The sequence below is a fragment of the Salvia splendens genome, chromosome 12, assembly GCF_004379255.2.
Source record: "Salvia splendens isolate huo1 chromosome 12, SspV2, whole genome shotgun sequence".
NCBI lineage: Eukaryota > Viridiplantae > Streptophyta > Magnoliopsida > Lamiales > Lamiaceae > Salvia > Salvia splendens.
This window is the reverse complement of record NC_056043.1, coordinates 30,417,523-30,430,006: the sequence shown is the minus strand read 5'-3', so window position 1 is coordinate 30,430,006 and position 12,484 is coordinate 30,417,523. Positions and strand designations below refer to the sequence as shown.

The window sequence follows — 12,484 nt, the reverse complement described above, 5'->3', positions numbered from 1 at the left end:
GGTTTTTTTTTCGATTTTTAAATTTTTTTTATATAAATACTCCCTATTTCACTCCCATTTCACTTCCATTCACACACATCTACACCCTTTTTCCACTCTCTATATTTTAGTATTTTTATAAAATTTTCGTTGTATAAATTTCCCCTATCTATAATATAACGAAGATTTGGTTTTAAATTTTTTTTATGTTAATTTATTTGTTTTTTCTAATTATTATCGTCCAATAATTTTTATTCGAATTTAACAAAAATATACCAACAATTAATAAAATATTGTAATTTGTGGTTGTGGACATGTCCACTATTGGGTTGGACAACTTTTTTTGTGGCTGTGGATAATTTTTTGTGGCCGTGCCACCAGTCATATCCACTCTATAGTGGACACTCTTAATCATCCAAGAAATTAAGGTAATGGCTTCTCCTCCTTTTCAGACCATCAGCCATGTCCACTCTATAGTGGACACTCCTAATCATCCAAGAAATCAAGATAATGGTTTCTCCTCCTTTTCGGACCATCTTTTCTTATTAGGGCATCCACAGTGGGACGGATGTCCCGACGGACATCCCGACGGACTTCCCAAAAACACCTCATGTCACGCCATAAGGACATCCTACTGCACAATGGCGGACATCCCCAAGGACATCCCGACGGACTTCCCACAATAATAAAAATTCACAAATTCACCAAATTAAACAATTTACGAAATTAAAATTTCGACACATATACGGAGAAAATACAAACACTTTATTTAAAACAAAAAATATACATAATTATTAAAAAAAATACTTAGTTAAAAAAAACCTACAGCTTCGACAAATGCGGCCCCCGTCTCACTCCACGGCGTCCCCGCCGCCAGTCCCGTCGTAATTCTTGGGCAGGGGTGGCATCCCCAAATCGCGCCGCATACTGTCGATGACATCCTTCAGCATAATCTAGTATAAGGGGCCAGTCGCTGAAAGCCACTTCTCCATGGTGATTAAAAGTAAATCATGTTGTTGTATGCGGGCGAGTGCGGGGAGCTCGGGATCGATCTGGGAAGGAGCTTCCGATTGGACCTCGGGTCTGGACCCGCTGGCGCTTCCCCTAGCCATCCGCATCGCGGACTTTTGCCGAACCGGGCGACGGCGGCGGGATTGAGGGGTCGGGAACTCTGCCTCAGCTTCAGGGAGTTCGCGGGAACCGGCACTGCTGTTGTACTCCCCGGAGGGGTTGATCTTCGTCCGCTTTGGCCAGCCAGCTTCAACACCCGAACTAAACTTGGCGGAAGTCTGCACCACAAGATAGACCTCCCAATATTTGAAATCCCCGAAACTCAATTCACTGTCGGGGTACTGCTGATGAGACAGAAGCTTCACATCATCGACGGACATGCCGCTGGTTGCCGCGCGGAGGTTGTTTTGGTAGATGCCGGCAAATCGGCTGAGCTGCCTCATCAGCCACTCCCACTGTTTCCGGCATTGCTCTCCATCGTGAGGCTTCCCACCGGACGGTTTGAATTGGAGGTAGCTTCGGCTAATGCGCCACCACATTCTGTCGATTTGCTGGTTAACCCCGACGTAGGGATCCTCGACTACACTAATCCAGGCCTTCGCCAGCGCGACACACTCCTCTATGCTCCAGATGGTCCTCTTTCTCCTGCTGGCTTCCTCCCCCTCGGCCCCCGCCCCACCCTCGTTCCCCGCACGCGCAGACGAGGTAGTGGCCTTGCCCTTGCCCTTCCCTCTCCCTTGCCTCCGCGTCCTCCCTCCCGCCGATGGCATCTCAGTGGGAGAATCCCTGACCGAAGATAGCCCCAACTCCTCAAAAGAGAAAGTCTCGATGCCGGTGAACTGATTCTCCAGAGGAGTACTCTGGGGGAATCACCCGACAATAGATCCATGTAGGGGCGATAGACATTGTCCCCAGGTGATTGGGGGACCCCATGCCTGCTTCCCCCCCGCAGCGGCAGGCATGCCTGCATCATCCCGAGCATTTGGTACATCATCCCACACCAAGGGGGTACATATTGTAGTACCCGGGCATCATCCCCGCCATTTGGGGTTGGGGCATCATCTCCGCCATTCCGGGCATCACCCCGGACATCGGTGCACTTCCTCCGGCATTTTCCCCAACTCTAACGGGAAAAGTCGGCGTTTGTGACTTGCTCGTGGAGGGAGAATCACTATCGAAGTACTCCATTTATCTTCTGAAGAAATGAAAGTAGAGAGAGAAACTCATTAAAACAAGTGGTGTGAATGAAATGAAGTTCAACGAGCCGCATATATAGAGTTTTTTTTTAAATGAAAAATCGGGAAGTCGGCAGGGACGTTCGTCGTGTCAGCGCAATGGCGGACGTCACGACGGAAGTCCCCGGAATGTCGCGGAACTCCGGTGTCCGCATCGCACGTCCGCGTCCGCCTCCATGCTGCGTAATGGCGGACGTCCCGCGCGGACGTCCGCCGAGACGGCCGCAGTTATGGATGCTCTTAGCCGCAACTTAAGTCACCACGCATGACTTCAATTATCCGATAAAAATTGCAGGAAATCATAAAGCTACAGAAAAAGAAAAAGGATTTCATCAATTTTGTGGATAATTGTATGTATTCTAAATTTATTATTATATAGTACTCCCTTCGTTCCATGTTAATAGAGTCATTTTTCTATTTCGAGAAATTCTAAGTTAATTGAGTCATTTATATTTTTGACAAAAAGTAATTCTCACTTTTACTTTATTCTCTCTTCGTCTCTCTTACTTTATTTTCTCTTACTTTTTCACCATCAATTTAACAAACTATTCTTAAATTCGTGCCAAAAAGAAATGTCTCTATTAACAAGGAACGGAGAGAGTAACATTCTTTTTAGTCCATCCTATAAAAATATTCATTTTCTAATTTTAGAAATTATCTTTTCTTCAATAAGATGAGACTCATTTTCCACTGACAATACTTTAACTATTTTTTTATCTTTATCTCTTTCTTATTTTACCCATTGTTCATTAAAACTCATGTGAAACCTAAAGTGCGTATTCTTTTTGGAATGGAGGCAGTACGTAGCAAGTGTTAGATTATTCAAGAGTATACTGAGTCCCTCCGTCCCACAAGAATTTGCGGTCTTTCCTTTTTAGTCGTACCTACAAAAATATACACTTTCCAATTTTAGAAACTCTTTTATCTCTACTGAGGTGAGATCCAATCCCTACTAACAATACTTTAATTACTCTTTTTCTCTATCTCTCTATTACTTTACCAATTTTACATTAAAATTCATAAACTCAAAATACATAATTTTTTGGAGACAGAGAGAAAGTATTTTTAACATGGATTGAAACAACTTCCTCTTTTCTTGGTCATATCTATATTATTCTCACTTTTAATTTACTATATATTCACTTTAACTATATATTTTTATAAAATCAATAAAAAAAATACTCAACTTTCGAGGTAATAATTATTCGATCATATCCAATCTTTCGATCAATCAAAACAGAATCAAATTAGTCAACGTTACTTCGAGGAAAGACTGAAATCGTCGTCTTTTGTGTGCCATATTGAAAATTCAAACCAAACGCATTAAAATAGTAATCATTTAATTTGATAGCGACGCAGTTGGTCTCACCCCCTTAGCCGTCTGTTGCTTCATAAACCAGAGAAACACGCTACTCAATCCCACAAACACAAACACAAACACAAACCTCTCTTCTGCAAAATGAGAGAAATGAGGATTTTAGTGATTTGCATCCTTGCTTTGGCTGTTTCATCTTCTTCAACCAATTCAAACGACGTTCCTGTACGGAGGGACGACTACGAAGGTGGAGTGATCCACGACATCACTCACAGCTTCACTCCTAACACGCCGGTGGGAATCTACCCCAACGGACTCGGCAAGTTCCTCACGCTGCTCAGGAGCATGAAGAACGGCTCCGACTTCAATTTCTCCGAGCTCAAATTGCCGCTCCACGCCGGCACTCACGTCGACGCGCCTGGCCATTTCTACGAGAACTACTTCGAACAAGGCTTTGATGCCGATACCCTTGACCTCAGAGTACTCAATGGTAACCATTCTTCAATTCACTCTCTGTAATTGCTGATTTCCGCCTCGAATTGGATTTCTACACTGCAGATTTGGTTAGGTTATCACTTTGAATCTACTCTGCGTAGTTATGATCTCTGTTTTTAGCAACTCAACTAGCAGATTAGTTTCTCCCAAATCGGTTAACTAATTTATGCTTAATTGAATCTGGAATTTTAGGTCTCATATAATTATAATCATATTGCCAAGTGAAGTTAGGTTGCTTCAGCTAAATGAGCTTTAATAACTTCTGCATTATCTGGATTTGCTGCATTTGATGGTTTGATTGCTGTATCTGCTTGAAATGGTTTGTAATGGCATGAATTCCACATTTGGGCAGGTCCTGCGTTGCTCGTAGACGTTCCCAGAGACAAGAATATTACTGGTATGCTAAGCTTGAATTCTTGGTATTTAAATGTAGAGGGAACATATTTTTTTTCCACTAACTTTGCCAAGGTGTCAATTTTTGTCCGTAACATTTGAAAATATCTTCTAAGGTCCATTAACTTCAATGTAATATCGCTTGAAATACTTTTTTTACTGGTTCAAACTTCTTTTGGCAAAAATATCCACAAGCCCATGAAGGGCATTTCAGTCTATTACTCTCCCTTTTTTCATTAAAATATAGTATGTGATTTTCTATAAAATGATTATGTTCCATAAAATGATATTTTGTATGGATAAAAATGATATTAATATAAATGATATATTGCTTGTATAAAATGATATATTAGCAAAAATGTTATCACTCTAAATATGAGTTATCATTCTAATGCACCCCATGGTTTATATCTCTAATTCTTCTTTTCCATTTCTTCCTTCTTTTTTCTTTCTTCTTTCCCATATTTTCATTCTCTCTTCTTCTCCATTTTCTCCTTCTCTCATCATCTGGAGTAACTATATAAATAGAAATGAATGAATGTGTAACTAGTTTAAAACGGCCTTCTAAGATGTCTGAAATGCCCTTCATGGGCTTGAGGGTATTTTCATCCAGAAAAAGTTCAAAAGAGTGAAAAAGTAGCTCAATCGATATAACATCGAAGTTAATGGACCTCAAAAGATATTTTCAAATGTTACGGACAAAAAAAATGTTCCCTCAAATGTATGTGTGCTGGAATGGATGATCAGTTTGAGTAGATGTACTTGTTTCCTAAATCCCTGTTTCTGTTTTTCATCTCTTTGGTTTTCTCTGTTTCAGCTGAAGTTATATCTCTAATTCTTCTTTTCCATTTCTTCCTTCTTTTTTCTTTCTTCTTTCCCATATTTTCATTCTCTCTTCTTCTCCATTTTCTCCTTCTCTCATCATCTGGAGTAACTATATAAATAGAAATGAATGAATGTGTAACTAGTTTAAAACGGCCTTCTAAGATGTCTGAAATGCCCTTCATGGGCTTGAGGGTATTTTCATCCAGAAAAAGTTCAAAAGAGTGAAAAAGTAGCTCAATCGATATAACATCGAAGTTAATGGACCTCAAAAGATATTTTCAAATGTTACGGACAAAAAAAATGTTCCCTCAAATGTATGTGTGCTGGAATGGATGATCAGTTTGAGTAGATGTACTTGTTTCCTAAATCCCTGTTTCTGTTTTTCATCTCTTTGGTTTTCTCTGTTTCAGCTGAAGTTATATCTCTAATTCTTCTTTTCCATTTCTTCCTTCTTTTTTCTTTCTTCTTTCCCATATTTTCATTCTCTCTTCTTCTCCATTTTCTCCTTCTCTCATCATCTGGAGTAACTATATAAATAGAAATGAATGAATGTGTAACTAGTTTAAAACGGCCTTCTAAGATGTCTGAAATGCCCTTCATGGGCTTGAGGGTATTTTCGTCCAGAAAAAGTTCGAAAGAGTGAAAAAGTAGCTCAATCGATATAACATCGAAGTTAATGGACCTCAAAAGATATTTTCAAATGTTACGGACAAAAAAAATGTTCCCTCAAATGTATGTGTGCTGGAATGGATGATCAGTTTGAGTAGATGTACTTGTTTCCTAAATCCCTGTTTCTGTTTTTCATCTCTTTGGTTTTCTCTGTTTCAGCTGAAGTTATATCTCTAATTCTTCTTTTCCATTTCTTCCTTCTTTTTTCTTTCTTCTTTCCCATATTTTCATTCTCTCTTCTTCTCCATTTTCTCCTTCTCTCATCATCTGGAGTAACTATATAAATAGAAATGAATGAATGTGTAACTAGTTTAAAACGGCCTTCTAAGATGTCTGAAATGCCCTTCATGGGCTTGAGGGTATTTTCGTCCAGAAAAAGTTCGAAAGAGTGAAAAAGTAGCTCAATCGATATAACATCGAAGTTAATGGACCTCAAAAGATATTTTCAAATGTTACGGACAAAAAAAATGTTCCCTCAAATGTATGTGTGCTGGAATGGATGATCAGTTTGAGTAGATGTACTTGTTTCCTAAATCCCTGTTTCTGTTTTTCATCTCTTTGGTTTTCTCTGTTTCAGCTGAAGTTATATCTCTAATTCTTCTTTTCCATTTCTTCCTTCTTTTTTCTTTCTTCTTTCCCATATTTTCATTCTCTCTTCTTCTCCATTTTCTCCTTCTCTCATCATCTGGAGTAACTATATAAATAGAAATGAATGAATGTGTAACTAGTTTAAAACGGCCTTCTAAGATGTCTGAAATGCCCTTCATGGGCTTGAGGGTATTTTCGTCCAGAAAAAGTTCGAAAGAGTGAAAAAGTAGCTCAATCGATATAACATCGAAGTTAATGGACCTCAAAAGATATTTTCAAATGTTACGGACAAAAAAAATGTTCCCTCAAATGTATGTGTGCTGGAATGGATGATCAGTTTGAGTAGATGTACTTGTTTCCTAAATCCCTGTTTCTGTTTTTCATCTCTTTGGTTTTCTCTGTTTCAGCTGAAGTTATATCTCTAATTCTTCTTTTCCATTTCTTCCTTCTTTTTTCTTTCTTCTTTCCCATATTTTCATTCTCTCTTCTTCTCCATTTTCTCCTTCTCTCATCATCTGGAGTAACTATATAAATAGAAATGAATGAATGTGTAACTAGTTTAAAACGGCCTTCTAAGATGTCTGAAATGCCCTTCATGGGCTTGAGGGTATTTTCGTCCAGAAAAAGTTCGAAAGAGTGAAAAAGTAGCTCAATCGATATAACATCGAAGTTAATGGACCTCAAAAGATATTTTCAAATGTTACGGACAAAAAAAATGTTCCCTCAAATGTATGTGTGCTGGAATGGATGATCAGTTTGAGTAGATGTACTTGTTTCCTAAATCCCTGTTTCTGTTTTTCATCTCTTTGGTTTTCTCTGTTTCAGCTGAAGTTATGAAGTCGTTGAACATTCCCAAGGGTGTGAGAAGAGTACTTTTCAGAACACTAAATACGGATAGGTAATCTTTAATGTAATCAAGCAACTCTTCTTAGTTCAGTGCTGATGCTGCTGAATGGTCTTACACTTCTGGTCAGCCTGTCTCATTTTTAACTGTGGTTAACGACATTGTTTTCGTTCCTTGTTGAGCATATCAAAGCTCGTATTTGGCTTTAGTTAAAGTATATCTCATTTGTCGTTCTGCATTAGTGAGACACTCAAAATACTCTTTTAATTATCAAACCGGCTCACTGGTTTCATTTTAAGTCGTCTGAGAATTTCTCATTGGGGATTTATACGCGATTCTTTTTTCAGGCGCCTTATGTACACAAATAAATTTGATTCGAGTTACGTGGGATTCACAGGAGCTGGAGCACAGTGGCTTGTAGATAACACTGGTATCAAACTTGTGGGTAAGACTTGAAAAGTAGATATCCATCTCCTGTGCTATTTCTGCACTCTTTGTGAACTTGCTGAGCCATCTCCATTGCAGGAATCGATTACTTGTCGGTTGCTTCCACTGATTATCTGACCGCTGCTCATCGTGTTTTTCTTAAAAGCAAGGTAAGTTAAGCCTTTCAAATACAGTGTTTCTAGGAGACATTTAGATACCTTCTTCTGGTTAAGGTCTGAAATGAATTTTGAACTCCAAGTGGAACAATATTTGATAGTGATGAAAATTTACAGGAAATCATCCTAGTTGAAGGGCTGAAACTTGATGATGTTGAAGCTGGATTATACACTGTGCACTGCTTGCCTTTGAGATTGGTTGGTGCTGAGGGATCACCCATCAGATGTGTTCTGATGAAGGGATGAGATTGGAAAGCATCCCTGGAGGCTATTTTGTATTAAGGCATTTACTTTCGATAATAAGTAGTAGTATGTTTGTAAAATATAGGATCCAGTATTTGTGTGTTTAATCTATCAGTGAATGTGGTGAATTATCTTATGTTAGTATTTCTATTTATCAAAATAACCACATCAATAGATATCAAGAGGAGATGTGTGAGTTGGCCAAGATATCTGGGGCCAGGGCCAAAGGTCTTGGGTTCGAGTCCTGTGGCGCGGCCTTTAAAATTTATGTTCATTTAACCATAAAAAAGAGTGATACAACCTTTAAAATTTATGTTCATTTAACTAAAAAAAAGAAAAAAAAATAGAGTGATGCGATTCTATGCATAGTAGTCTCTATTTTACTCTTTAAGAAATAACTCAATTAGTGGTACATATTAGATTTTTTTTGAAAAAAACTAACGGCCATAATATAATAAATAAAATAAGAAATTTGAGTTAGTACACTAATTTAATTTCAATGTATAGTATCATTATTTCCATTTCCTATGTATCTAAACAAAAAATATTTATAACCATCCATGACCGAATAGCACTAGTTCTTTAAATACAAGCGCATTTAAATATTTGGAACCAAATTACATATTTATCGAACATCAAGCACATTCAGCTCCTGCATGCATGGATTCTCTACTAACGAAATGTTTCTAAATTAAAATGAAAGAAACGAGACACTGTTAATTTTTCTACTATTTTGACAGATATTTTCTTGTTTGAGATTTCAATAAGTCAATTTGTTTGACTAGTTTATCCAATCGTAAATTTGATGAAAACAACCCGAATTGCTTCTCCAAACACCAATTCACTATCCCCAAATTCCATCTCTCTCACTGATTTCCCGGCGAAATCTTCCGTGATGACACCGCCGCTGCTAACATGCGCGCTGCTGCTGGCGCATGCGCTGTTTCCTCTCACCGCCGCCACCTCCAACGCTGCGTATCCTCCGCCCTACGGGATCGATCAGCCCTGCACTTCCGCCGCCGAGGTGTACGGAGGCGGCCGCATCATCGACATAAGCCACCGGTACCACCCGGACTTGCCGGCGTGGGAGTCCCCCGACGGAATCGGCCGCTTCCTGTGGCTGACTAGGAGCATGAAGAACGGATCGGTCGCGAATTTCTCCGAGATGAAGCTCTCCGCCCACACCGGCACCCACGTCGATGCGCCTGGCCACGTCTTCGATCACTACTTCGACGCCGGCTTCGATGCCGCCTCGCTCGACCTCGATGTTCTCAACGGTACCCTTCAATCGGTTAATCAACTGATTTTTTCTCTTTTTCAGTTGATCAGCTTATCCTAAGGAATTCAATTTGTGTGTTTTTGGAGAAATTAGGGATTGTGATTGCGTTAATTGTTTTATCACTAACTACTGTTGATTGTTATAATTGAATTCCTCGATCTCATACTGTGTTCTCTGTTTCCCCTGAATTGAATATGAAATGTTTGGAACCGCCTTTGATTAAGTTCTTGCATGAATTGGCCTGAAATCCTGCACACAATTACCTTACTAAGATAGATGGAGTTAGTTGAAAGAGGCGTACACTTTGTTCTGAAGTTTGACTGATTTCGAGCATCAGACGTATATGCTCTTGTTTTCCTCTTTGATGCCTGGAGCTTGGTTGTGACTTGTTGGTTGAACGGTGAGGATTGATGTAAGATTAGTAGAACAGATGAAATCTGATTTCGTGACGATTGTCATATACTATCAGTTTCAACATCAATGCAAGCTAGTATCATTTATCATTTGAGTTCTGTTACTTATGCCTTGATATATCTATGTTTACCACAGTTCAGTTTGCTTGGTTTTCTTATTACTTTAAACAGGGGATGCCTTGGTTGTAGATGTTCCAAGAGACACAAATATCACTGGTATGAGCTATATAACTACTATATGGATCCTGCCATGCTTTATTATATGCCACTGTAGAATACGGACATTCCTTCACATTCGTTCTATTGTCACGTCCATGTTTTAGCTGAAGTTATGAAGTCCTTAAATATTCCAAAGGGAGTAAGAAGAGTACTCTTCAGAACACTAAATACGGACAGGTAATTGTATTAGTGGAATCTCAGCTCTTCTTAAGAGTTTGCATAAGCTATAGTTCTTGTAAGAAATGTGTTCCATAAATTCCTTTTCAGAGGCCTTATGTACAAGAAGGCATTTGACACAAGTTACGTTGGGTTCATGAACGATGGGGCACAGTGGCTTGTCGATAATACTGACATCAAACTTGTCGGTAAGACTTGAAGCTCAAAATTTTATAGTTGGTTCTCTATGTTTCAGTACTTCACTTGTGCACCTGTATATGCTTTCACGTAGTTTTTCTACTGATCCGCTTGTCACAGATGAGTTCTTCTTCATGTCTCTTCTTCTCGGATTACCATGAAAGCTAGGAAAATGTTTTTTCTTGATTCAATCATTCTATAAACAAAATAGGTGTATTTAATTTCTCCACACAACTTTGATGTTGAAGTGAAGCCACTTCTGTCTTTGATGGCAGGAGTGGATTACCTGTCCGTGGCTACATTCGACGATCTACTTTCTTGTCATCTTATTTTTCTCGAAGGAAGGGTGAGGATTTCTTCTCTGATTATTCCAACTCGAGTGTCTATTGCACATACACTTGTTTTGAACATGTGCAGTTTGTTCAGGAAATCATCCCTGTAGAAGGGCTGAAACTTGATGGTGTAGAACCCGGAATATATTCGGTGCACTGCTTGCCTTTGCGATTGGTTGGTGCGGAGGGATCGCCCGTTAGATGTATTCTCATCAAACCATGACCACCTTCGTTCTTGCTAGTATTTATCCTCTTCACATCACCTCGATATTGTGTTCTGTAAATTTCAACTATATTATATATGCGTTTTATGTGCTAATTATAATTTGAACATAGGCAAAAAATGTAAACATAATTCAAAATGCATGATTAGTGTAATGCTTATGTATGGTTTGTGGATATTTAGTGTATTGTAAGAGTAGAACACGGATTGAGGAGGCTGGATCGTAGTATATAGTAGGAGTATTTGTATTTTTGTATCCTTTATTTTATATTGTTATATTTTAATTTTATCCACAAAAAATATTAGCTTGTGTGATTTTAATTTAGTGGTAAATATTAGGGGTGGCAAATCGTGCGTGTCGGGTCGTTACCGTGTCGACACGAACACGACCCGTTAAGAAAACTTCAAACACGAACACGAACACGACACGAAACCCTCAGACATGAACACGAACACGACACGAACCCATTAACGACACGAACCAATTCGGGTCAACACGACACGATAACAACACGTACAAGAGATGACACGATAACGACTCGATAACAACACGACCTGATAACGGTTAAACCTATTAAAAATGAAAATAATAAGAATTAATAATATTAAAATATTATTTGTTAACGGATAACACAAACACGACACGAACACGACACAGACACGTATTGTTAACGGATGACACGAACACGACACGAACACGACACGAAATTTTCGTGTCCTTAACGGGTCGACCCGATAAGGACACGAACCCAATAAGCTCTGACCCAAACCCATTATTTTCGTGCCGGTTCGTGTCGTGTTATCGTGTCGTGTCAAAAATTGCTAGCCCTAGTAAATATGTATATATAGTACTAACATATGGTACTGTTATTGTAGTCATATTGAGGAAATAAAACAAGTAGAAATAATAAGAAACCATAATTGCTTAGAGATTAATTAATATCTCAATGTAACAAAAACCTTATTGCATAAAAATTAAAAACTTATGAATAACCATGTTATTATGGCCTTCTTATGTCTTCTTCCCAAACGACATAATAATAATAATAATAATAATAATAATAATAATAATAATAATATTATTATTATTATTATTATTATTATTATTATTATATTAATCATAATTAGAGTAAACCAATGAAAGAGAATGCAAATTTCATCTCTTAATTATCTCTTGCACACGACTCCTCTTCTGTCAATCCCAGTGCCGCATTTCATGGTCGGCAGCTCAAGCACGTCCTCATATTCCGGCCGCAGTTCCCCGCCGCGAAACTGCGAAACAGCGCAGTCCGTGGCGAAGATGTTGGAGACGGCGAACTCCCTCTCCCCTCCGAGCACCGGCATCGCCACTCCCATCTTCACTCTGCAAACATAATTCTCTCTATAAGTCTGCCCCAGCACTCCATTCACGTTGGCATTCAACGAAGAGAACTTGAATCCCAGCTCCAGATGAGCAAAACAATCG

General features: G+C 38.9%; 2 protein-coding genes across 2 annotated transcripts; both read left to right on the top strand.

The window, feature by feature from the left end:
• Positions 1-3,591: 3,591 nt before the first annotated feature.
• On the top strand, positions 3,592-8,359 carry LOC121759750 (cyclase-like protein 2). The gene is made up of 6 exons (XM_042155436.1): positions 3,592-4,030; positions 4,388-4,432; positions 7,336-7,408; positions 7,702-7,799; positions 7,880-7,950; positions 8,074-8,359. Exons 1-6 carry the CDS (start codon positions 3,685-3,687, stop codon positions 8,200-8,202), a joined length of 762 nt encoding a protein of 253 aa, XP_042011370.1. The 5' UTR covers positions 3,592-3,684; the 3' UTR covers positions 8,203-8,359.
• A 572-nt stretch (positions 8,360-8,931) lies between these two features.
• On the top strand, positions 8,932-11,275 carry LOC121759008 (cyclase-like protein 2). Its single transcript, XM_042154495.1, has 6 exons — positions 8,932-9,476; positions 10,063-10,107; positions 10,215-10,287; positions 10,378-10,475; positions 10,740-10,810; positions 10,891-11,275. The coding sequence occupies exons 1-6, from the start codon at positions 9,005-9,007 to the stop codon at positions 11,017-11,019; spliced, it is 888 nt and encodes a 295-aa protein (XP_042010429.1). The 5' UTR covers positions 8,932-9,004; the 3' UTR covers positions 11,020-11,275.
• The last annotated feature ends 1,209 nt before the right edge of the window (positions 11,276-12,484 follow it).

Coding starts and splice junctions, on each gene's coding strand:
- LOC121759750 (XM_042155436.1), top strand. CDS start 3,685: ATGAGAGAAATGAGGATTTTAGTGATTTGCATCCTTGCTTTGGCTGTT. Junction 4,031..4,387: donor TGACCTCAGAGTACTCAATG/GTAACCATTCTT, acceptor ACATTTGGGCAG/GTCCTGCGTTGCTCGTAGAC. Junction 7,951..8,073: donor GTGTTTTTCTTAAAAGCAAG/GTAAGTTAAGCC, acceptor GAAAATTTACAG/GAAATCATCCTAGTTGAAGG.
- LOC121759008 (XM_042154495.1), top strand. CDS start 9,005: ATGAAAACAACCCGAATTGCTTCTCCAAACACCAATTCACTATCCCCA. Junction 10,288..10,377: donor AGAACACTAAATACGGACAG/GTAATTGTATTA, acceptor ATTCCTTTTCAG/AGGCCTTATGTACAAGAAGG. Junction 10,811..10,890: donor TTATTTTTCTCGAAGGAAGG/GTGAGGATTTCT, acceptor CAGTTTGTTCAG/GAAATCATCCCTGTAGAAGG.